The 25,647-nt window shown below is 38.4% G+C and overlaps 1 protein-coding gene across 20 annotated transcripts in view; it reads right to left on the reverse strand.

Moving 5' to 3' along the window:
• MYCBP2 (MYC binding protein 2) overlaps positions 1–25,647 on the reverse strand; it is a 200,431-nt gene that overhangs the window by 161,739 nt on the left and 13,045 nt on the right. For all 20 annotated transcript variants that reach the window (XM_071806388.1, XM_071806378.1, XM_071806435.1 and 17 more), the window contains exons 2-3: positions 10,492–10,567; positions 2,336–2,551 (exon numbers count right to left, since the gene is read on the reverse strand). In XM_071806388.1, the coding sequence (XP_071662489.1) occupies positions 2,336–2,551; positions 10,492–10,567 (292 nt within the window). The remainder of the gene's footprint in view (positions 1–2,335; positions 2,552–10,491; positions 10,568–25,647) is intronic.

The raw sequence follows: 25,647 nt of genomic DNA on the forward strand, positions 1-25,647 counted from the left end.
CAATGTGTTTCTTGTAGTGAGGGGCCCAAAACTGAACACAGGATTCAAGGTGCAGCCTCACCAGTGCTGAGTACAGGGGGACAATCACTTCCCTGGACCTGCTGGTCTCACTATTTCTGATACAAGTGAGGATGCTCTTGGCCTTTTTGGCCACCTGGGCACACCGCTGGCTCACATTCAGCCAGCTGTCAATATAGAAGCGTGTATCTCTCTGTCTCTCAGCTGCTCCAGACTGTGCACTGAAGAACAGAATAAGCAAGCAGTTCTTTTCAAGACATCTTAAGCTTGTAGCTGCTTTCTGAAGGGTCTCTTAGCCAATACAAGCCCTGCTGTAGCCTCAGTCTCTGTCCCACAGCAAGTTACTAAACTGTCTAGATGCAGTCAAAATACAAACTTCATTGGGCTAATATCTGAACATGAGGAAGTTCTGTCTTTGTGTCTCTTTTACCAATTGCTAAAAACAATTGTTCTCAATCTTAATACAGAAATTGCACAGAACAACTTTTATTTCTGAAATGTGTTCTAAATAAAAGCTCTAACAAACCTGACGACTTTAAGTTTTTTGAACAAGAATACTTCAATGTGACATTTAAACTGCATAAAAATTAGAATGTTTTCACCTTATTCTCAATTAGATGAAGAATTTTCACAAACAAGAAAAAACATATCAAGGACTAACTTCACCACTTTAACTCTGGAGAATCTGGAAAAGCACGAATCCCAATTACAACTTTTTATGGATCAGACTTTCACCTCACTGTCAAACTCAAAAGACATCAGTATTTTTTTAATAAGCTAATGACTACTTTCAGAAACTGGTCTAGAAAATATTATAAGCCTTAGAAATTTCAATAACTTTATATTTAACAAACTAAGCCCAACCCAACATAACTCATCATACATATGAACCAGATCACCATATAAACAAAGCATGAGACAGACACAGATATTCAGGACACGAAGACGTTTACATAGTTGTTGCCAAAATTTTTACTACCTGTGAGACAGCTCCAGATGGATGCCTTTCTCAATGTATGGATGCAAGTAAAATTAATAATAAAAGGTTTCTTATCTTAGTGAGACTTAAGAATCCAATATTAGCTAGATAGTTATTAAAAATACTGAGGTTGCACCAAGCATCTAAGCCATTGTTGAATCAGTAAAAAAATCTTGAACTCTCTGATATTTTCTAGATTGTTTGCTAAAAATGGATAGTTTGAAAACATACTAATTTTCATCAATTTTCTATCTGCTGTATTAACAGAATAGCTCACCCATTTTTTAAATTGAGAAAGGAAAAGTGAAGTTTCCTATCTGGGGTTTCCATACAATTTTTTCTAAGCCATCATCTTTTTAAAACTGCACCATTTTCCAAGTCTCTTTTTGATAATCTCTCCAACACCTTTAATAATATCAGTGTTTTAGTTTCTACATGCAAGTGTTCTGTCCCTAACACTAGTAAATCTCATCCTTTTCTGAGCCTCTTTTAATTCCAAAATATATTTAAAGCACCATTCTATTCTTTGTACATACTAATAGCTACAGTTCCTTTTATTTAAAATTTCAAATTAAGCACCTAACAGGCACTTGCTGATTCATTTAATATAATCCACAAGGAGTCAGATGCAGGTCATGAACAATGCTAACTTTATTTCTACTGACTGCACTATATTTTGTAACTATCAACCATGAAACTTCAGTTACCAAGTTGCAGTTACTGGACTTGGTTATGTTCCTCTGCAATTCTCCACCATTATTTTCAGAGTGACAACTTTGCCCTTCAGATAATGCTATCTAAATGCAATGATCTGTAAAATTCTAATTTTCACAGCAACTAGAACATTCTACATAATCACTGCTGCAACAACCTTTTAAATTCAGTATTTGTACTGGTTTTAGACCAAATATAAACAAGCTACTCTGAATATGCTTTTTAGACTCAAAAGAATAACAAAAGGAAGGAGAATTAGTACCATTAATAAGCTAGCAATTAACAAAACTGAATGCACAGTAGTTACATAGTACAAAACAAGTGAATCAGCAAATTAAAATAATTAAGAGGCTGTAGGTTATTTTCACGTACCAGTACTTATAAAGGAGCACAAGCTGAATGTTTACCTGACATTTCATTGACTTCAAAATTAATTATTGGGCAGGTACATAGATCTTCCTAATTCGTCAAATCAGACGATTCTGGACTAGATGAACTACAGATATAAAACTGTAGCTATTTTCTGAGCAACCAGCTTAAAATGCTGTTCTTTATTCCCCAGAAAGAACAAACCAACTTCAGATCACGTATGTGAAACATTTTAAACAGTATCCAGTTACTTGCCTTTGGAAGTTTAATAGGTGGCTCTTTGGATTCCTCTTCTTCATCACTGTCCGAATCCCCACTTTGTACACTGTTCTTTGAAGCCAAAGATACAGATGCTTCCTTTTTCTGCCACTCCAACACACAGTGGCGGACATTGCAGTAAACATTAAAAGCTGAAGGGTTGCTATGTAATCTGATATCTGGTATGGTTATTGTACTCTCTAGGTTTTCAGTCTGAAAAACAAGATTAGTTTTAAGGTTATCAGAAGTTTCAAGCTTTGCTAAATACAACTCAATTCAACAGTCTCAGTAGTTTTGGCCAACCAAATGATTCCCTAATTGGAGACTGAACTTTCTTGTTGAAGTACTAGTTATATTTCAGGCAGTGAGGAAAGGAAGAGGAGGAAGAAATTTCAATATATTCCATCTGTCTTCAGTCTCTACCTCTCACAACTTGATGAGGACACTGGGACGGAAAATGAAAGCAGCTCAGGCTACAGAATGGTACAAACCAGCCACAGTCAGAAGACTAGCAGAATTGAGGATTTATCTTCTTAATAGGGGTCAATTGTGGGTTTTTTATACTGTTATTATTGAGTTTTTAAATGCATCGTTAATTATTCTAGTTGTTAATTTAAATCTATTGGTAAATAATAAAAATTTAAGCTGTTTGCTAAATGCATATGAGAAATTAAAAATACCATTAGTTGGTTTTTTTTCATTAAATGAAAACAGATGGCAAGTTCAAAAAACTCTCCCAGCAGGATGCTGTGGATAATAATTTTGCGGGTAATAAAAACCTAACGAAGAAACTACTGAATAAAAAAAAACACACACAACAACAACAAAAACCACACTTTCTATGAAGACCTACAAAATAACAGGACACCATCCTGTTTTCAGAAGCCCTGAGCCACAATGTCAAAGTTGGGAGTTGTTCTGAGAAGCAAGCACTACCCAAGCCTTTACCCCACTGCTATCCTGCCCCACCCTTTCCTTGGCATCTGCTACTGCTATATTAGTGTCAGCCACTGCTGTGACACAGAAGAACCTTCAGGAGGCTGTTATTAGACTCGAAAAAATATTAAGAAAAAAATTTTTGGAAAAACATTTTCAATTCTGCCCCATACTCTCTTCCCTTTCTGCAACAATAAGATGGGACAGGAGGATGACTGAGTTAAAAACACGAACCAACAAACAACCCCCCAACAGAAATAAACAAAGAAACCCCACCCCACCAACCAAAAAATGGACAACAACAAAAAAAAACCCAACACACACAAAACATCACAACCCAGGCCAAGGTTATACAATTCCCTATAATACCTCAGTGTAGACAGAGGGCACAGAGGCTACATAAGCAGAGAAGGCCCAGGTGGGTGAAGAGTGGAGGACAAATTTGCTTGAACATGCAAGGCAAAATTTGCAGACTAGACTGAGTCAGGGACATGAACAACTTCAAAGCTATTTTGGTTTGCATCTTGTATTCCTGGGGGGCAGTGATGGGGGAGGTTTTTGGTCTTTTTTTTTTTTTCCTCCTTTTTATTTAAGGGAGAGAGATATTGTGAATGACCGTGTTCATTTGACAGGAATGAACTATATTACAGTGTTCTGGAACAGACCAGAGTGGAAGTACTCACATATATGAGAGCAGCGATGGGAAAGAAGACTTTACTTTTCCCCTCTTTTCTGCTAGTTTAATTTGAGAACCAGTGAACTGGATAATGTTTTAATGGGGTGATCTATTCTTCTACAATGTGTTAGCCACAACTTTGTATATCAAAACACAGCAATGGTTCACAACACATTTTTAGCTGCACTTATCTTTTTATTATTACCAGAAAAAACATGGGCTAAGTTAGACCATTTAACACCATATGTTACAAAACTTAAAAAATTCAAAGTAACTTCAAAATATTTAATAATTTACACATCTCTTTTTAATTTTAACTATAGTATCATTCTAACTGTACTGGTACATATTTGCATATCCTTCATTTCCATTCTTGCTACAAAATTATTGCAGGCTAAACCATTAAGAAGGAATGGTTTATTCTGTAGCCTATTTTATCCACCACAGAAAGTGTGTTAATTTTTCTAACCCACGTCAGTTTGGTTGTTTCTTTTTCCTTTTAGTGTTTTTTTTTTTTTGTTAGCACAACAGAACTTCTGCCATTAGGGATTGAAAGACAACATAAGTTTAGTTCTTGTTCAACACGAATATCTTCAAAAAAACAGAGCTGCTGTTAAAAACTCACAATGTTAATCAGTGCAAGAACCCAAGATACAACTTCATATGTTACTCCAGTATCAAATTGCATCAAGATAGATCTGGACTCATACTAGTGATAATGAACTACTACATACTTCAAAATTTATTTGGCACCAGAAAACTAAACGGTTATAACATATGACTCATCTGTATGTCAAATACCCACACACATACCCCAAGAGTTTTTGCAGCTGCTGTTAAGGCAAACACACAATATCAGTTTCCAGATTTAAAGCCAGCTCAGTTGAACCGCACACATTAAAAAAAAATGTAGTAAGTTTACTATGCGTTTCCTAATTTACTGACAGTTACAGGAGAAGAAAAATATATGGATTGTCTGAAATATTGCCATCTGAAGTTCAGTTATTAAAATAATGTATTGTAACTATAACTTCTGTAAAGAGCTTCCATTCCAGTTCTCTCTTGTCAGGAGTTCAGCTTAGTCTTTGTTCCAGAATATTCTAAGTTCTGTAGCTCATGTAGCCTCTTTTGAAAGAGGTTAGCCAAATAGTTTTATCAGCACAGATAATTTTAGACATTACTGTGCTAGGTAAAATATAAAAGTATGCTTTCTTATCTATTAATAATAAGCTGACTAATTTTCAGAAATAAACTCCTTCCTCATTCTCAATAATTTAAAACTATTGAAAGAGTCCCTAACCTAATCCTTTAGCTTTTAAACAGTAAGTACTTTAACCATTCTGTCTTTCTGTGTTTAGTGTCTCAATTGTCTACAACAGTGCACAAACTAAAGTTATATAGAATAATCTCCTAACCAGACTTCAATATAGCACAACATTCTCCTGAATCTCTGCTTTACCTGAACAGTATAGCACTAGAATCTATTATAGAGTTCAGAACTAGAGTTTAATTCCTAGCTGTGATGTTAACCCACTGTTTAAATTTCTTAGTTCATACCTTTACTTTCCCTTCACAACACCTTGTCTCTGAGAACTGTAAATTCTTTGAAACTAAAAGTATCTTATACTCCATTCTTTTAAACACTTTACAAATGTAGTAACAATCCATATAGAGTCCCTTGAGAATAATTTTGAAATTCACTATCTGGTTTTGTCAGTTTAAAACCACTGGCCTTATGACTACTAAATGAATCTATTTATGACTAATAAGTTGATGGGTTGTAAAAATAGGTTAAAACTTAAGGATAATTATGACTTTCACTGTTTACTGTCTTTCTGTTGAAGGAAAAAATCCACCTCAATTGAGTTAACATTAAATGTATAAATACACAAATACTTAGCACGTCTCAAGGCAAAAGAAAGGTGCTGAATGACAAGACACATTTCTGGTGGCAGAGGAGGAAAAGGCAGAGGAGGAAAAGGCAGAGGAGGAAAAGGCAGAGGAGGAAAAGGCAGAGGAGGAAAAGGCAGAGGAGGAAAAGGCAGAGGAGGAAAAGGCAGAGGAGGAAAAGGCAGAGGAGGAAAAGGCAGAGGAGGAAAAGGCAGAGGAGGAAAAGGCAGAGGAGGACTTTCTGCCTTTCTAATGCAAATGGTTCATTCAGTGAGCAGGTTGTTTTTGTTTTTTTTTTCCTCCTTTCTTTTCTTCAACAGGGATAGTGGAAAGTATTCAAAACAGGTATCAGAAGCTTTTTCCATATGAGGCAAGTTTTTACCTTTCCCAATTACAACAGATTCCTAACTTCACTGAGGTCAGATGCACTGATCAAGTTTGGAAACTGGGATTTAAGTTCATTCCATCAACAACTGGAAGTTTCCTTTCCTGCAACTATGAGTCACTCTTCTACACAGCCACACAAACTTCCAATAGTTTGAGATTCATGCTACCACCTGCACAATCTTGTTACTGGCTCAAGGATTTTGAAGTAAACCAGATCCCTATGAAAAATCTAGCCACTAACTGTGCCTACAGAACACCACTTAGTAACTCTTATATCAAACTAATAGAGTCTACTTTAAGACACAATAATTCTCTTAATGATACTGCATTTCATGTTGACACAAAATACTTCTACACTGCCAAGGAAAACAGTGAAACATTAAGTCAAAATTCTAATCAACTTCTCAGAACTCAGTGAAGCAACTTATTCATTTTGCACAGATTTAGGATTATTAATAAGGCAATCAGACTGCTCTTGTATTATGGGACACATTATTTCAAGAAAAAACCCTGAGAATCTGTAAAGGCAATAAACCTAATTAAATCCCTCACAAAAGAAGAACAATAATTCAATTCTGAACTACTGAGTAATGAAATCGAAATGCAAGTCTGAGAAATTGCAATGCCAATGTAAGAATCATTAACATAATTTTAACATAAGGTAAAGTTTTATTTCATGTGTGTTTTTTCTAAATATAAGATGCTATCTTAATAGAGAGAATGAAGTGCAGATGCCCATACCCTCATGCGTGACTCGCCCTTGTCCCCGCTTTATGGAAGGAGGCATTACGTATGAGAGGTTAAATGGCAGAGGTTTGGTTCATAAAAGATAGCAACCAGACTCACAATTGCTCTTATCAGTCAGCCTTTTGTAATGTTCCAGTACACACAAGGAAAGAAGTGGGAAAAACAAAACCCTCTGTTCTCCTTTAGACTTGTCTCACACTTAAGCTTTTTTCCATCTGTTTTCCCAAAAGATTAAATCCATACATAGCTTATTTTCTGACCAATCTACTTCCTTCCTCTTGAACCAGATGACTCCAGTAATGGTTTGTTCTCAGATGTGATGGAACTAGACTATAACTTTATAAAATTAATCTGTTGTTAAGGACAGGTAATGCTGATCTAACCCATGCGTAACATGGAGCACAGAACCTCACCAAATTCTTCTTTGAAGAGTTCAAATATCTCTTAGAAAGGGATGCCCTCTTGAGGTTGAAACACCAAATAATACAAAAGCCATTGAAAACACTGACAAACTATTTGAGAAGCTACGTGTGGTTTTGATGAGACAAATATTTATTCCAGCTGATTCACCTTACACATCTAATCAATGGCTTACAATATATTTGTCTACTGCACGAGACGACCTTTCCCAAAGCTCTTCCCTTCCATTTGTAAAAAGCTAAAAAAGTAGTAGTTTAAAGTTTCTGGATAAACTAAACAGGGGGATGCCAATCACTGGAAGTACATTCTCCAGTGACTCAAATTTTTCAGTATTCTTCAAATAACTTGATGAGCACAGAAGATGGTAAATGATGGTTTTCCACCCAGCCTCTCAGCTAAGTGTGCTAAGCAACACTCTTGTGAGTTAACAGTAAAGTGGGAAAACTCCAAGGGGTGGAAAGGAGGGAGGGAAGCAGCAATATTCATAGGGTTAAGTTAAACTGTCTACAATTATCTAGTGATAATTGTTGTCAAAAATAAAAGGGAGGGGGTGGGACAGGAGCAGGAATCCAAGGTGCTAGAGCCACGTCTAATAATTACACGTTTCATTTCTATGTAAAAGTCACTCCATTCAGCAATTTATTTCTAAATCCAAAACACACTGCACCCACATAGAAAATGTCTATACTTCATATAAGGATACTAAACCACACAACCAAAAGTTAAAAGTAGTTTACATACAAGTGATCACAACATGACTCCAGCTTAGAAACAGAATAAGGCTCAAACTACTGGGCTGCACTAAACACCAATTAATGTTTTATACTTAAAATGTTCTAATATTTAATCCTTAAATGGTAGAAATATTTTTCCTCCAGCTGCTCAATGATTTTTTTCTAATGTTCTCTCCTCTTCAATTACTCAATTATCATTTCTAGGAAATGCAGCATATCAATAACAAATTTTTAGGTTCCATCAGTTTATTCTTAATTTAAGGCCCTTCCTGCCTCTACCAAGCATATTAAGAGAAAGCTCTCATCTCTGTTCAGACTAAAAGACCCTAGTAGTTAAAAAATTGATGAACATAAGCCCAGAATGCCCAGTAGTGATGGGCTTTTCAATCTGCCCCATTATAAAGCATCAAATGGAAACTCACATTTTTCCTAACAATACACACACCTTGTTTTCAGACACTCCAGTGCAAAGATGATCACTGTGTTTATTCTGCACTACTAAGCACAGGGATGCATTGAAAAAATCACACGGCAGGGGAAAAAAAAAAAGTAAACAACTGAAAAAAGGCAACACCGCAACAACAACAAAAAGCCCACTCCACTTTGTCAGTAAACAAAGTTTGATAACCTAAAGATATGAAGCTGATTTTATCTTTACTTTTTCAGCTACATTTGCGCCAAACACCAATGATCACCTAGCTAGCCCTGGTCTGCCTCAAAGACTGTCTAGGATAGAGGCATCAGTAAAAGACAGGCAAAAACCCATTATGTCTTTCAAAGGCAGATAAATATCACTTAACACTTCAAGTAGAACTTATGTTAAATTCAAGAAAAATCTTGAAAATAAGCCTTTGTAGGCATGAGGTGCAGGGATGATCAGTTAATGACAAATCTACAACTACTGACAAGACCCAGCCTTTAATATGCTCATGTTGCCTTTGGACATTCAGAAGGGATCCTGCCAATCCATTTATCCAAAGCAGCACATTTGATTGTCAGCCCTGTGAAGAACAGCAGGTCTGGATTTAGCTTCCTACCTGGCAATTCAACTAGGGCACCACTATCTGGAAAGATAAAAGGTTCTTCTTATATAGTAACAACGATCAAAGCACAAGAGTTATCTTATTTTAAAAGCACAAGTTTATGTTGCCAGACAGAACACAGAAAGACTAACTACATTCTGCAAAGTTTCTTCCAATTCCTAACTTGGTTTTCTGTGTTGACAGTGGCTCTGATAAAATCATGAAGGGAACAGGGGTAAAACTTAAAATATCACAGCAATTGAAACAAAGAGCTGAAAAGTTCAGTTTGGACCAGAAATATTTCACTGTAGAGTACTGAGAACAGAAGGGAAGATAAGTCCCTTCTATATCATAGTGGGAAGCTGCACTACTTGAGATAAGCAGAACAATCTGGTAAGTATCCAAAAAGGCAACACCAAGTGAATAGATACGGGGCTTGCTTCACCCTCCCAAAGTCATCTGTCTTGAGATAGAGTAACTACATGAGCTTTGGCAAACTGGGATAAGATGGCCAATTTGATCTACAGTGCATTTGTATTATAAGGGCATTTAACTGACTATAAAGTGTTTTCACTGGATATATTTCAGTGGTTCTGTCCTTCAAAGCCATTCCAGAAACGAGCTACTTTCACTTTGCTGACTACAAAGGGAACATGGGAAGAAGCATCTGTGCTTGCAGTGAGCCTTCATGAAAATCCCTCGAAGACTCTACTTTAAACAGAGAAATAATAGCTCACTAATACAGAAAGAATGCAGCAGAGTAGCATTTTACAATACTGTTACTTCTGCCTACATTTCATCTCTGCAACAAGTAAACACGTAAACATTTTTATGAAGTTCACTGTACTGCTCCCATGCATTTCAAGTAATGAGGGTAGGGGTTACATAGTGAGAAAATATTAAGAGAGACAGATAAGTATCACCTATTCCATTTTGGATACATTTTCAGAGATAACTTTGGAATCCTTAGACATTGAATGTTCCCTTTCTCCTTTAGCCAATATGGACAGAACTCTTTGCAGCAGTAATCTCTAACTGTTGGCTAGACGTTAATCTCTTAAAATTTAACTATAGGACCAACATGTTTAGCTACATTTACAGTAAGAAACTGGAGAACCAAAAATGCTGTTCATATTTTTTTCATGCCGAATGTTAGTAGCAAACACAGTTGAATAAGGTTAACATTGGTATCACAGTCATGCAGAATACAATGAACAGACAAACCATACTGGTCTATTATTATTTTTTCTTATGAAATAGACTGTTAGTTAAACTATTTTTTTCTTGGATTTCTCTCAATTGAAAGTAATTTAATTTTTGAGTCAAAACTTTACCACTCACCTTGTTGCGTGTTTTTACTTTCAATTTAGTCTTCTGTTTCCTTTTCAATTTTTTCTTGCTAAAAAGTTTCTTACTTCTGAAAAAGACCAGAAAAGCCATGAGAACAAAGGAATTAAACTCCCTTCCACATCCCGCGGTAAGCAGCAGGAAAAGCAGAGGAAAAAATGGCAGAAGTCCCCAATTTTTTTCTCCTAAGCAAAGGGAACCAACACAGGCAGAATTTCAGAGTATAAATCAGAATATAAAGTACTTAAAATGATATTTTCCTAATGTTCCACTGAATTAAGGGCCTCTACTCTCATTAATTTAAGCAGAATATATGCCATGACAAAAAAAAAAAAAACAACCCTACATTTTATAATGTTTTACTCTATTGTTCCTATTACAAGTCCGTTAGTGCCGTATCAATGTTAGAAGCAAAACTTATTGATGATCCTCAGTAACATAACCTGTTAGTGGAGAACACATAAATTTTGTTAAGTCTTTACCAAACAAATATTCAGAGCCTTCCAAGACAAAAAAGAAGCTCTCAAAATGTATCATTTGGCAGAAAACTCAGTTGGTGGAAGAAACTGCATCTTTTGCACGCAGCCTTTTTAATTGTCACCTGGATTTTTGCCATCCTCAGTTTACAGACTTCTAATTTCCACCCTTCTACATTACAGTTCTAGGAAACACACCCTCCTCTAACCCTCTTCTGCCCACACCTCATTCCTATCACATTCTTTCTCTCCATTTTACTACCCAGTTAAAAAAAGTAACACACCATACGAAAAAAAGACACTACACACACACACACGTTTGTTTTTTCACCATCACTGAGATTACTCTGAGATGAATGCTTTTAACCTACTCTATGTTTCTCTGGTCTGTTCAGATTACAAGCCCTCCACAAAAACAAAAGGCTGATGTTATCTGTGCAGCATACAGGTTGTCCTACACAGGACTTCAAGCAACAGCTACTAACATTCCTCTGTGCCACTTAAACATTACTCAAATACTTTACAGTTCAGATTAGTTGGAAAATAAAACTATGAAATCTGAAAATCCCAGGCAGTAAGAAGTTGCGCTTCCAAGTACCAAACTAGAAACACATTGAGAATCAGGAGAATCCTAGTATTTTATTCAAACAACTTCGTTATAAATAAAATTTTTGAGAGACTGAAAACAGCTCCTGTACAGCATTCAGACTGCAATAGTATGCACATCTCATGGTGCAGCAGTCAAAACCTGGAAACTAAAATCTGACCATTGGCCACCAGTCAAAAAACAAGCTCAAACAAAGAACCCACGCAAAGTATCCCAAGAAAGCTTCCTGCTAGAAATTTCATCACCCTTCCAATCTTCACCTGTTAACAAAGAAGGCACATTCTTCATCAAGACACGCCCTGCAGAAACAAATCAGCTCACCACTTCTCTTATTAGGAACCACTACCATTATCCTGGAGGTAAGAGAAGTGACTCAGTGAGGGGGAACTTCCCTAATAAATTAAAGCTTATAAAGAGAAGCTAGATGGCCTAAGGTTCCTTCAACAATAAAGTTTCAATATATAACAGTATACAATCTCTTTAAAAAGTGGGGTGGGAAGAAATTTCATACAACCTTTAATGTCCAAATTGTTATAATCAAACATCTGAGGCCATTTCACTATTTAATTGTTGTTACATTGGGCAAGTTTTCCTTCGTTATTAAGAATTTAATGCAATCAATTCTTATCCTGCTGTCAAACATCAAGAACAGCACAGTCCTTTCCATTCTGTAGCCATTCGATCTTCTTCTCCGGATCAAATAACCTTTTATGAAACTCTTGCTCGAACTTTAAGTGTAAAAGTCCTGATTTATTTTGGACTTGTGGTATGGACTGAGAGAGCCCAGAAGTAAACCGCATTGACCAAAACTGAAAACAGTATTCATTATTTGCTGTTGAAAAGAGTAAAAATAATTGCCTTATATGCCTCCAAGGTCAGACTTTTAACTGTATTCCAGGTATTGTTTGGCAACTTCACAGCAATATGGCACAGCACATCTGTGTAATCCAGAGTAACTTGAAATCATTTTCCTGCAAACCTCCAAACTGAGTTTCCAATACTCTTTATCTAGTTTTGCTGGTAATTATGCCTTTTAAACACAGGACAATTTGCTCCTACCAGAGACAACTCAATAAGCATTGTTTTGTTTTATTTTTTTTTCTTTAAAAAAAAAAAATGACACTCAAGTTGCCAAGACATTTCAAATTTAATCCTGCCTGCCAAAACCCTTGGAAGCTCTCTAAATTTGTTACAGTCTGCACACACTATAAGCACTTTTCCATCTTGTAAATATTTCAGAGGATCAGTCCCCATATTTTGGTATGTATTTCTATGTGTAGGTACACATGTAGAAACTCCCCAAATTAAGCCTTTCCCCTCCCTCTGCTAAGATTGGACTCACTTCCAAAGCAACAAAACCCCCAACATTTTACAGACTAACTTCATTTGTCAATGATACCTAGATAATGTTTTCTTTAATTAGCAAACAGGAAAGCTCAGCAATGGGCTTAAGGTCTCTTTCAGATTCCCAAGTGGTGGTGCTATGATCTCCTTCATTCATGCAACGACCATTCAAGATGCTGCAAGTATAAACTTTTCCCAGTCACTCTGCTGTAGCAGTCACTATCTAAAACAAGTTTAGGCATGAACAATTTTTTACATGGAAACAACTTGCATATACAAATGCAATGCTGAGAATCCACATTTATCTCCCTATTTTTTCTTAAAATAAAATCTCAAGGATACCAAAATCCCAACATTTTTGTTGGGAGGTATACTTTCCATCTGTAACCATAAGAAACTTCAGAACTAAGTGATTAAAATTAAAAAAAAAAAACCACACCAAACTAATTTTATAAACAGTTCTGAGCAACCTATCATTGCTATGCATAATTCTAATACTAATATATTTATAATGCATCTGCCTATAATATATAAAGATATATAAGACTATCCACAGTTCTACTGTTATAGATCATTATAGTAATACGTTTTAATATTCAGATAGAAAGGATAAAATATGGGCAAGTATATTCATGAAAAACAACGTTAAGCAGATGAGTAATTTCCTGTTGGAAACCACATGTGTTAATTATAAGCCTGATTCTTCTACTGCCTGAAGATCAACAAGACCTGATACAGCTCGGTTGGACTTGTTAGTGAAATTATTAATTATGCTTTTGGTTAATAATCATAAATTGCTATAAGATGTCATTTGTAAAGGTACTGAAACTCTGCTGACTGCTCCCAGTAGCAGAAAGCCTTTAGCCTTTAACTTTTAACTCAGCTGTTGATTCTGTTTAGTTCACACAAACCAAATACTGATTATCAGCAAAACTTGGGCAGGTTTTCTGCAAAACGCTTCAAACCATTGTAACATTTGAGACTAAGTAAGCAGTTTTGAATCGGACCACAAAGGAAGTACAAGCCAAATGAGCGAAGATACCTTGACAAGGAAATACCTGTGGCAGATGGACCCAAAGAAAGAGCAAACAGTGCTATTACTGCCTTCACAGGAAGATCTGTTGAGAATAAAAGCCAAGACCTGAAATGTTCAACCCTGGAATACAGAACAAGTGTCTCAAACCAAGAGGGGGAAAGGGTGGGTGGGAAACAACCAGTTGCTAGAAAATTTAAAATACATAAAATAGCTGTTACATGACATGATTGCAAATTCTACTCAGCTCCCTGGCAAGGAAATAAAAGCATGCTTAGTTCATTTGTTTTCAAACCAGAGGCAGCATTAGCTAGAACTTAAGAATACGTGCTGCTTTACTAGGAGGATGCTCCTCAGTTGTCTCAACACCATTGCTCTTACTTGGTTCAAAAGAGCTGAGGAAATGCAAACAGCACAACCTTCCTTCAAAGTCACAATAGGTTCGAATTGCAATTCATAAGCTTAAATTTGAGAAGGAAGCTTTGTGTGTCAAGTGTCCCCCCCACTCAATGTTGCTACTGAATTACTCAAGATGGTTTAACATTGTGTTAACTTTATGTTAAGAGTCATACCTGCATAAACTCCCGTAGGCTGTATGTGACACCGAAGGTGTCACTGATGAGTGAAAGAAAAAAATAATATTCTGTCCCCTCTGCTGAAGCAGAATAGAAGGAACAAAAGTGTTACTCACATTTTATCTGACCTAAAACCTTTACTTCTATCTGAAATGTGTTAGCAAAGGTCACAGTACCTAGTACAGCACGAGACCCAGTCATTCTACTGTTGATTAAATCTTTGAGTACATTTTCTTAAAAATGAGTGTGTTAAGCTGCATGATGGCATATGCTAAAACTTCTAAATCTCACAACTGATTTGGACTCTGCGTATCTGCCTGAACTTGCTTGCTCTGGTTTGATCGATGGCTAAGCATCTTTGGAAAGATATATAATGCTGACAAGAGAGGTGTATCGAAGTCATGCTGTGTCCACACAAATGACAAATATGCTGCATCAATTTGTTTCCATAGGTGCTTACTCTGCACAGTTAGTTTAAGCATTCAAAGGCTAGTCTAAATGTTCTTAAAAGGCAATCACCACTCAGTGACACTGAAATGAAGCAATGTCATATTTGTGATATCAAATAATTATTTTGTTTCCTCTACTTACTGTTGCTGCTGATGGTCAATTTGGTTGAACACGCAGGAGCAAGCATTTGCTTCTGAACAGCCCAAAGTGAAATCCCAAAATGAAATGGTCAAATAGCCCACCAAATGCAAGCTATTATCACTCTTGCAGCCATCATCATGTCTCTGGGTCTTTCATCACAGCATTGAGTTCCTTAAAAGCTCTAAATCTATCAACACACTTTACTCAAGGGCAGTGAAATGTACATACTGATCAAAAAGTAATGAATGGATCCTTCCTCCACTGTGTTCCTCAGCTGCCTCATACTGATTAACAGTGCAAGATCAGCAATACACGTGTTTTATGTGCAGAAATCACATAATACTCAGTGCTATTTGTCAGCTTTCTTCATACAGGTATATTAATGCCATAATGGACCTAGGAATTATGAAACACATTATCCAGAGGCTGTGACTACATGATGGAATACCATGTTTGCCATACAGGCAGTGGGACTACAGTAAGAATAATCGGTCCATGGCAGTTAAGACATCAGCCACAGTGCACCATCTTATCTATCTTCTGTTCTGCCCAAAAAACTGTCAAAGTAGTATCTGGTCTGGAAAAGTCCACATGCCTTTGTGATTTTCTTTTTGAATAAGTGCAACATAATATCTGATTGCCACAACTTTTTCAAAGACCTTTCTTTACAGTCACCCAATGGCACACCCAAAGAAGCACCATTACTCCTAAGTAACCACTGGAGAAGGACAGTACTACAGACTTATTTACCAAAGGGAAATGGGAAAGAAAAGACTATTTTGAGTAAACAAAGCTCTATCAACATAGTATGACTGCAGAGAAAATGCGATGATTTCATTACTCTCTGTGAGGTACAAATTATACTTCAAAGAAAGTAGCAAACACTTTCTATCATTTAGTTTGATGGTTTTCCTTTACCTTCCCACATCCAGGCTTCACCAGAACATTTACCACAGTTGTTGCAGAACACCAACTGGATTGTCCTGTCTGTGATCCAGACAGAACATGAAACAACTAATGATAAGCCAATTGAGATCTTAAGTATTAGGAATAGAGAGCAGACCAATATGACCAATATCATTTTGGGTGTCTGCTACACACAGCCTGACCAGGAAAAAGTACATGAGGCCTGCAAGAAACCTCACATTCACAGGCCCTTTTCCTTATGGGGGATGTTAACTATCTCAGTTTCTGCTGGAAGGGAACACAGCAGGGCACAAGCAATGCAAGAGGTTTCTGGAGCACACGGATGATAATTCCATAACACGGGTGACTGAGGAGTCAATGAAGGAAGGCACTTTGCTGGCCTTGGCACTTAAACAAGGAAGAATCAGTCAGGTGCATGAAGGCTGGGAGTAGTCATGGATGCAATGACAATGTACGTGAAGTTCAGGAACCTGAAAGAAAGGAACAAGGCAAAAGCAGGATCACAACCTTAGACTTCAGATGAACAGAATTTGGCCTGTTCAGTGACCTACTTTGAAGAGTCTCATGGGATGTAGTCGCCTGAAGGAGTGCAGGAGAGCGGGCTGATTTTTAAGGATCACTTCCATGCTCAAAAGTGTTCACACATGCAGGAAGTGAAGCAAAAGAGACAGGTCTGCACAGATGAGAAAGGAATGCCTGACAAAACTCAACCATAAAAAGGAAGCGTACAAGAGGTAGAAGAAGGGTCATGTCACCCAGGAGAAAGAAAAGAACTGAGTCTTCAGGGATCAGTTCAGAAAAGCCAAAGCCCACCTGCAGTTCAATCTGGCAAGGGACCTGAGGGACAAGACTGACTTCTACAGGTATATCAATAGGAAAATGAAAACTAAGAAAAAATGTTGAGCCCAATGCTGAATGAGTAAAATCCTGATCACAAGGGACACTGGTCACCTACATGTTTACTGGTAAAACTAGTCTCCAGCAATGCTATGTCCCTGAAAACAGAGAGAAAGTCTGAGTAATCATTACTCACCCTCAGTAATCACGACTTGCCCTCAATGAAGGAAGTTCAGGTCAGGGAACATTTAAATAAGTCAACAGGACATGACAGATTGCACCCACAAGTGCTGAGGTGGCTGATGAAACTTCAAGGCCACCCTCAGTCTTTGAAAGGTCACAGCTCCTGAGAACTAGAAGAAAACAAATGTCACTCCTACTTTCAAGAAAGGCAAGAGGGAAGATCAGGGGATCCAAACATACAAGGACAAGAAAGTGAAAATGAATAGTCAGCTTGGATTTATGAAAAGGAAACCTGGTAGTCTTCTACAATGAGAAGGCTGGCTTAGTGTGTAACTGGAGAACAGAGGATTTTGTTTACTTCAACTTCAGTAAGACTTTTGACACCATCAGTCACAACATCCCCATACACAAACTGGTGAAGTACAAGCTACATAAACATGGACTAAAACCAGGCCAAATTGCTAGAGTCAAAGAGCTGTGAATGATGGGACAGAATGCAGATTAAAAACAGTTTGCAGGTATTACAAAACTTGGAGGTGCGGTTGATAAAACAGAGGGACCTCAACAGACTGAAGAAATGGGCTACCAGTAAGCTCATCGAGTTTAACAAATGATGAAATGCAAAGTCCTGCATGTGGGGAGGAGTAACCTCAGGCACCTGTACAAACTGACAGCCAACTGACTGAAAAGTAGTTTTAGAGAAAAAGACCTACAAGTCCTCACAGTGGGTATATTGAACATGAACCACTAATACCATCCCTGAAGCAAAGAAAGCACACAGCCTTCAGGGCTGAGTTAGGAAAAGCTGGCAGGTTGAGGGACTTAGCTTTCATGCTCTACACAGCACTGGCAACACCACCTCTGGGGTACCGTGACAAGTTTTGGGGTCCCCAGTACAAGGGAAAATTCCTTACCAGAACAAGTCCTGAGAACGGTCATTACAAAGCTAAGGCACTGGAGCACTTGTCATATGAGAAGAAACACAGCAAGAAGAGCTGAAGCTAGGAAAAGAGAAAACTTGGGGGAGGGGAGTGGAATTTTCTCAGTGTTGATAAATACCTGATGGGAAAGAGTATAGACAATGGAGTCAGACTCTTCTGAGTAATATCTAGTTACAGGCCAACAGACAATGGGAAAAAAAGTGAAATACAGGAAGTTCCATTTAACCATAAGAACTGTTAGAATGGTCAAACACTGGAACAGGTTGCCCTGAGAAGCTAAAGATTCTCCATCCCTGAAGATATCAAAATCCAACTGGACAATGTCCAGAGCAAGCTGCTCCGATTGATTCTACTTTAAGCAGGAAGGCTGAACTAGACAGTCTCCAGAGATACCTTCCAATCTCAACTATTCTGTGATCCTCATTGTTTGCTCACATACTAAAGTAAAACGTGACTGCACAACAAATGTGCTTATATATTGTAGAAAGAGAACATATTTTTTTCTTATTCTGAGTTTAGCATTTTTCCTGGTGCTATGCCACATGTCTGATTATGCTTCCAAGAATATACTGAGCTTTTCATCTTTTCACCGTCTGGACCAGCAAACATACAGCAAATTCACGCATAAGAGCAGACTTCTATGGGAATTAGTCAGCATAATCAAGCCTACCATACTATGCAAAGCTAACAAGAGAACAAGGGATGAAAACTACTTTATCACACTTAAAATATATGGCTGCTTTAAGACAAGCCAGTCATGTGAATCAATGAACACCTTCTTGGATATAACCAATTCTGAAGGGTATACCAAGAAGTGCGTGAAAAAGAACACGCCTACATGCAACAAGAGTTTATCTGTGCAGATGGGTCAATGTGGATACTGTGTACAAGACTTTTCTAAACTTCAGTGGTACAGAAAACTGGTGCATGTCCCTAGGCAATCTAAAATGAAGTTAGACAAGTGGAAGGTACTCTAGAAACACTAAGAACAGTGTCTGGAAAGGTCCTCAAAAGGTCAGTCATTCCATTCTGAGGTCCAGCACAGGAATAGTCAAATTCTACTTTATTCCTGACAGGTGTTTTCCCTGTGGAGATATTAAACACTGCCAATGACCACACTTCCACCATGTCCTAAATAATCCTACTAGAAAGCTCTTTGTGAAATCTTTTCTAAATCACCCTTATGGCAAATAAAAGCCATTTTTTATGTCTTTATTGTAGAAAAGTCAGTTAATTTTCCTCTTTTTCAACAGTTTACTTGAATTGATTTCAAGTCTGACAAGAATTAAGTCTTCAGTCAATGAAGCAGTCTCAGTTCCTTCAGCATAAACCACAAATCATTTACATCACTGACATCTAATTTCCCTGTTCTCTCATACTCATAACTAGTCCTTCTTGTTAAGAAAACAAACAACAAACAAAAAAAAACACACACAAAAAAAAGACAAAATAAGCCACACAATCTTGAAGTGCAACAAAGCTCAAGAAGTACTTCAGGTTTCCTACACAAAAACATGTCTCTCATGCATTTTGAAAAACAAACAAACCCCAACACAACAAAACACTCCAACAGCATGACACCACTGACTCACATCCACTTTATAATTCTAAACGATGTGTAGAACGTCATGAGGAACTTCTACCTTACATTTTATTCACTTTTTATTTTACATTTGTGCTTACTGATTTTTTTCTTAACGCTAATCATTTGTGGAGGTTATTATCTTCAGAGTACCTGCAACCTTTCCCATCTTTGCATCCTCAATGAACTTTTTCATCGACAATCTCAATTCCAACACTGAAATTGTGTCTGATGAGACTGCACATTTCAGGACCTCGGACAGATCCAGAGGCAGCACAGGAGCTGCCACCTCTTCTCACACGCTTCCCCCAACAGCCACCCCTTGGAATCATAGAACGTCCTCAGTTGGGAGGGACCCATAAGGATCATCAAGTCCAACTCCTGTCCCTGCATGTGACAACTCCACAGTTCACACCATGTGTCTGAGGGTGTTGTCCAGTTTCTTCTTGAACACTTTCAGACTTGGGGCTGTGACACCTCCCTGGGGAGCCTGTTTCAGTGCTCCACCACCCTCTGGGTGAAGAACCTTTTCCTAATGTCCAGCGTTCCACAGCAGCTCTCCACGGTGGTTTCCTGGGTACTTCTAAACCCACCTTAGAGTAGTTCCATCTAGAAGAGGAGCAGCCAAATAGACACACCCAGAAATTCCTCTTGAGGAAAGCTACAGTCTGGCCAATGAGACAACAAGAGCAACAGCAGCTTTTCTCACATTGGCTTGAAGATGAGCACAGGCTTCTTCCTGAAGGCTAGAAGTACAGCTCTGGTATACTCCCAGCTGATCTGCTGTAACAAGATATTCTAAGGTCTGGTTCAGTTCAGAGCAAGCTCTGAATTGAAATATAGACTACATGGCACTGGGTCCAAACTCAATCATCTTATTTTAGAAAAAGCTTAGCATTTAAAATTAAGATTTCTTTCAGTGAAATGCTAATTATTTTCTATATTTTTTGAAAACATAGTTTTAAACAACTGTTAATAGTGGCTAAATACTAAATTTCCAATCTAGGGCTCATCATAAACCAATTTTGTGCCTAATTTATCACTACCATTTATATAACAAAATTTTTCCAGTACTTTTAGAAACGTAGTCAACAAAAACTGTTCTAGAGTACCTGGAGTCCTTCTTTACCCATTTTTTTAGTGAGGCACTCTTCAATAATTTGCTTTATACTAGTCTTCTAGAACCCTATATATTCTCTGTGAATTCTCCAAAGTAATTCCTAATAGCTCTGAAATTGCCCCAGCCAGTTTTTCCAGCCACTCTAAGGGGGAATTTCATCATACTTATGAAAATAGCCAACTGCTTCCTAGCCTCTTCTTTCTGTTGCCTTCATCACCAATTGCAACTGTTTTAACTCACTATAAGGCAAAGCTATTTTTTCCATCAGATCTGCATCAGAGTTTTCAACTGTGGAGGTTCTCTTCTGATGAACTACAACATATATTTTGAGGATTTTTTTTTCCTCCTGTAAGCAGTTAATCTGACATGAGATCACACAAATAAAGGGCAGAGCCATTGAGAGACATCAAAGCAATCCACAGCCTCTGCTGGGCTTGCCTGTCTCCCATGCCATTTACTCCATCCTCCAAAGTGCTCCCAAACAGCTGTTAATTTGTATTCTAGCTTCAAGGCATCTTAATACGAAATAAAACAATGAAGAACCGCAGCTGATAAACACCAGCACACTTGTCAGCAAGAAACTTACTATTCACTGTTTCATTGCTACAGAGGCTCAACTATACAGGTTCCAAAATATAGGAAAGGGAATACTAAAGAAAAATGGTTATCAACACTGATCAGAAGATCTGGCGAGATCTCAAAATTGTGGGACCATATTCCCTCCCTTATTGCAATAAATAAATTGGTTTTTAATTGTATTTTACTGGCATCCAGATTTGCTGTTAACAACTGAAAAGCACCTGGCAAACATAAAGCCAAAGGAAAACAAAGGAAAGAAAAGGTTCAACATCAGTCTGGGACAAATAAGCAATGGCTCACATGAGGGAGTTGACAACGATAAGAAACAAAACAAAGGAAGAGGGCAGACCTTTAATGGCGTAATCGATAGATGAAGAGGTTTTATGACCAAGGAACTAAATAGCAAAGGAAATATGTGGATTCTGGATGTTGGCAAGGAGATGAAGATGTACCAGTGACAAAATGCAAACACTGAATATCGTTGTAAAACGAAGTTGCTGCTTGTCTTCGCATACTCCCCATTTTGGTACATCACCACATTTACAGAAGTTACAACCTTCAGCAGCCTTACTTCCACCTGAAAGCAATTATTTTCTCCTACAAGCCTCCCTGTATAAAAACTCCGATATTCAGCTATGCATTAAGTGTCATTCCAATGAAAATCTCCTTTGATTTCCCCAACCTCAATGCGATCTCTGCACCACTGTTACTTCAGCTGCCAAGAATCCTAAGTATCTGCAACAAGAAATTGCCTTACAACATGCACCAAAGAGCAACTCAAAGTAAACAACTCGCATAATCAAAATGCTATATACTTTCTACAAAGCTGGCATACAGAATGTGTCACTTAAGAGTAGGTGCCATAAGACTTCATTGAAAACTGTTAAATGAGAGATGCTCAGAAAATGGCTCAAGTACTAGGTCAAATCTGTACTACTTAACTCCTAGTTTCTGTCCCTGGTTCACTTCTGGGTTATTCCATTAAACTCCCTCCAACACAAATCTACCAATTAGTGTGAAAGGGGTTCAAGTCAACTGGACACAGCAACTGTTCACCATGTTTAGATGTTGCCCTAAAGGGGGCAGTCAACATGGCTTCAACCAAGGGGAAGTCATGCTTGACCAACCTCAGACTTTTATGAGGACATAACCAGTTGGCTAGATGATGGCAAAGCGGTGGATGTGGTCTATCTTGATTTCAGTAAAGCATTTCGCACTGTGTTCCACAGCATCCTCACAGTTAAACTGAGGAAGTGTGTACTGGATTATTGAGTAGTGAGATGGACTGTGAACTGGTTGAAAAAAAAAAAAGCCAGAGTGTCATGGTCAATGGGGCAGAGTCCAGTTGGAGGCCTGTATCTAGTGGAGTGCCTCAAGGGTCAGTACTGGAACCAGTACCATTCAATATATTCATCAATGACTTGGATGAGGGAATAGAGTGCACTGTCAGCAGGTTGCTGATGACACCAAGCTGGGAGGAGTGGCTGACACACCAGAAGGCTGTGCTGCCATCCAGCGGGACCTGGACAGGCTGGAGAGTTGAGCGGGGAAAAATTTAACAAGGGCAAGTGTAGAGTCTTGCATCTTGGTAGGAACAACCCCAGGTTCCAGTATAAGTGGAGGAATGACCTATTAGAGAGCAGCGTAGGGGAAAGGGACCTGGCAGTCCAGGTAGACAGCAGGATGACCATGGGCCAGCACTGTGCCCTTGTGGACAAGAAGATCAATGGCATCCGGGGGTGTATTAGAAGGGGGTGGTTCGTAGGTTGAGAGAGGTTCTCCTTCCCCTCTGCTCTGCCCTGGTGAGACCGCACCTGGAATATTGTGTTCAGTTCTGGGCCCTTCAGTTCAGCAAGGACAGGGAACTGCTGGAGAGAGTCCAGCATGGAGCCACGAAGGTGATTAAGAGAACGGAGCATCTACTGCATGAGGAAAGGCTGAGGGAGCTGGGTCTCCTTAGCTTGGAGGAGACTGAGGGGTGGCCTCATTAATGTTTATAAATATGTAAAGTGTCATGAGGATGGAGCCAGGCTCTTCTCGGTGACAACCAATGATAAGAGATGGGGCAATGAGTATAAACTGGAACACAGGAGGTTCCATTTAAATTTGAGAAATAACTTCTTCTCAGTGAGGGCAACAGAACACTGGAAGAGGCTGCCCATGGAGGTTGTGGAGTCTCCTTCTCTGGAGACATTCAAAACCCATCTGGACGCCTTCCTTTGCAACCTCATCTAGGTGTTCCTGCTCTGGCAGGGGGATTGGACTAGATGATCTTTTGAGGTCCCTTCCAATCCCTAACATTCTGTGATTCTGTAAAGTACCCTACTGAACTGTCCTCAGGCTTTTCTTGCTTCACTTTTGCCTTTGCAGATACTTATGACTAAGTAGCCACAACTAATCATTCCTTCTGTCACTGAAATATCCAACACGCTTTCAACCAAGGGGACAGTGTCAATAGACTGCAAGAAGGAGGGAAATAAATACCACCCAAAAAACCCAATCTGCTCTTGTTATGATAAACGTCTGCTTACAAGCCATAGTTCCAAAAGCTTTTTAATGCTTCATTTTTCATATCACCTACAATAATACTTATCAAGTTTCCAAAATGACTTGCCATAATATAGTTAACAGGCAACAAAATACACATATACAAACTGAAACCTGGCACACAAATGTGCGTTATACATAAAAACATAAAGCCTCTCAGTGTAGTGCAAAACTAAGTATTAACAAGCTTTATGAAATATACATGCACACAGAGTATATATTACACCATATAGTTCTATCACAAACTGATTCAAAATGTTACTTTACCACAAGTAGAAAAAAATCCAAGAATGTACATTTCTGAAGAAATAAACTCATCTAAATCCTTTCACTGTAACTTGGCAACAAAAATCTACAGAACTCTTCAGATGGAACACCTTTTGCAAACAAAATTTTGTAGCCACTGCTTAGTATCCCTGGGTGTTAGAACATCTCTGTCGAGGCAACACTTGCTCTGTGAAGTACTTCATGAAAAATACCTCCATGAAGCAGTAGCTTGACCTTCCCTTCCTCTTTGCACAGCTGCGGGCAGGGTAGGAAAAATAAGTTACTGCTGCTGCCAAAATCGCAGCCAAAGTAGCTCACTTGTACAGCAGTTGGCTCACAGACCATATTTTTGCCTGCTGTGATGCATTAGAATTTTGAATATGATATCTGCTAGCAAAACAAAACAAAACAAAAGTGGAAGACAAGTTGCAGAAGAGGAAAGCTACGGTTTATGGAGTAATATCTCCAAAAAAGTGACAAATTGCCACTAGATACCCACCAACGTCAGCAAGACTGATACACAAAAGACCTTAATATAGCTTAAAAATACTCTAAGTAATAAATTACTTACATTTGGATCTTGTTACCATGCAGTTCTACCTACAAGAGTGTTAGCACAAACACGTAGATTTAACTTATTTAAATGTACAGCTGTTGCTACCTTTTCAGTTCCCCCCATATCCACTTCCACTGAGCTATAGCAATGGAGGTCCAATAAAAGTTTCCAGTAACATGATGACCACATCTTGCAACACAGCTCTGCTGCAAGAACTAATTGTTCAGCATTCCATGTATTTGCTCCCTGTGACACCTCCTGTCAGAAGGCAGACAAGTAAACTTCATACAGATCCCTTCTCTTTGTTGTGTGTTTTCCTAGGAATTACAAAAATCACAGAATCATTCAGGTTAAAAGGAAACTCTTAGCATAACACTTTTTTCACTGTGAGGGTTGCCCAGAGTGGTTGTGGACCTCCCATCCTTTATGATATTCAAAAGCCACCTGGACATGGTGCTGGGTGGGCCTGCTTGAGCAGAAGAGGGTGGACCAGATGGCTTCCAGAGGTCCCTTCCAACCTCAACAATTTTGTAATTCTGTGGCCAATTCCACGAACCTCTCTGCTCAAGCAGGGCCAGTCACAGTAGGTTGTCCAGTACCATGTGAAGATGGATTTTAAGATGTCCAAGGATAGAGACCTCACAACTTCCCCTGTACAAGCTGTTCCAGTGCTTGACCACCCCTACAGTAAAAAAGTGCTTTCATGTGTTCAGGTAGAAATTCATTATTTGTAATTTGTGCCCATTGCCTTTTGTCCTGTTGATGGCACTACTGAGAAGAGTCTGGCTCCCTCTTCTTCATTCTCTCCCTACATTGATAAGATCCAGTCTGATCCTTCTCTTTTCCAGGCTGAACAGTCCCAGCTCTCAGCCCTTCCTCACAAGATACACATTCCAGACCCTTAATTACCTTTGTGACCCTGCACTGCACTCTCTCCAGTATGTCTCTCTTGCTCTTGTACTGGGAAGCCCAGAGCTCAACACTC

This window comes from Patagioenas fasciata, chromosome 1 (assembly GCF_037038585.1).
Source record: "Patagioenas fasciata isolate bPatFas1 chromosome 1, bPatFas1.hap1, whole genome shotgun sequence".
Taxonomy (NCBI): Eukaryota; Metazoa; Chordata; class Aves; order Columbiformes; family Columbidae; genus Patagioenas; species Patagioenas fasciata.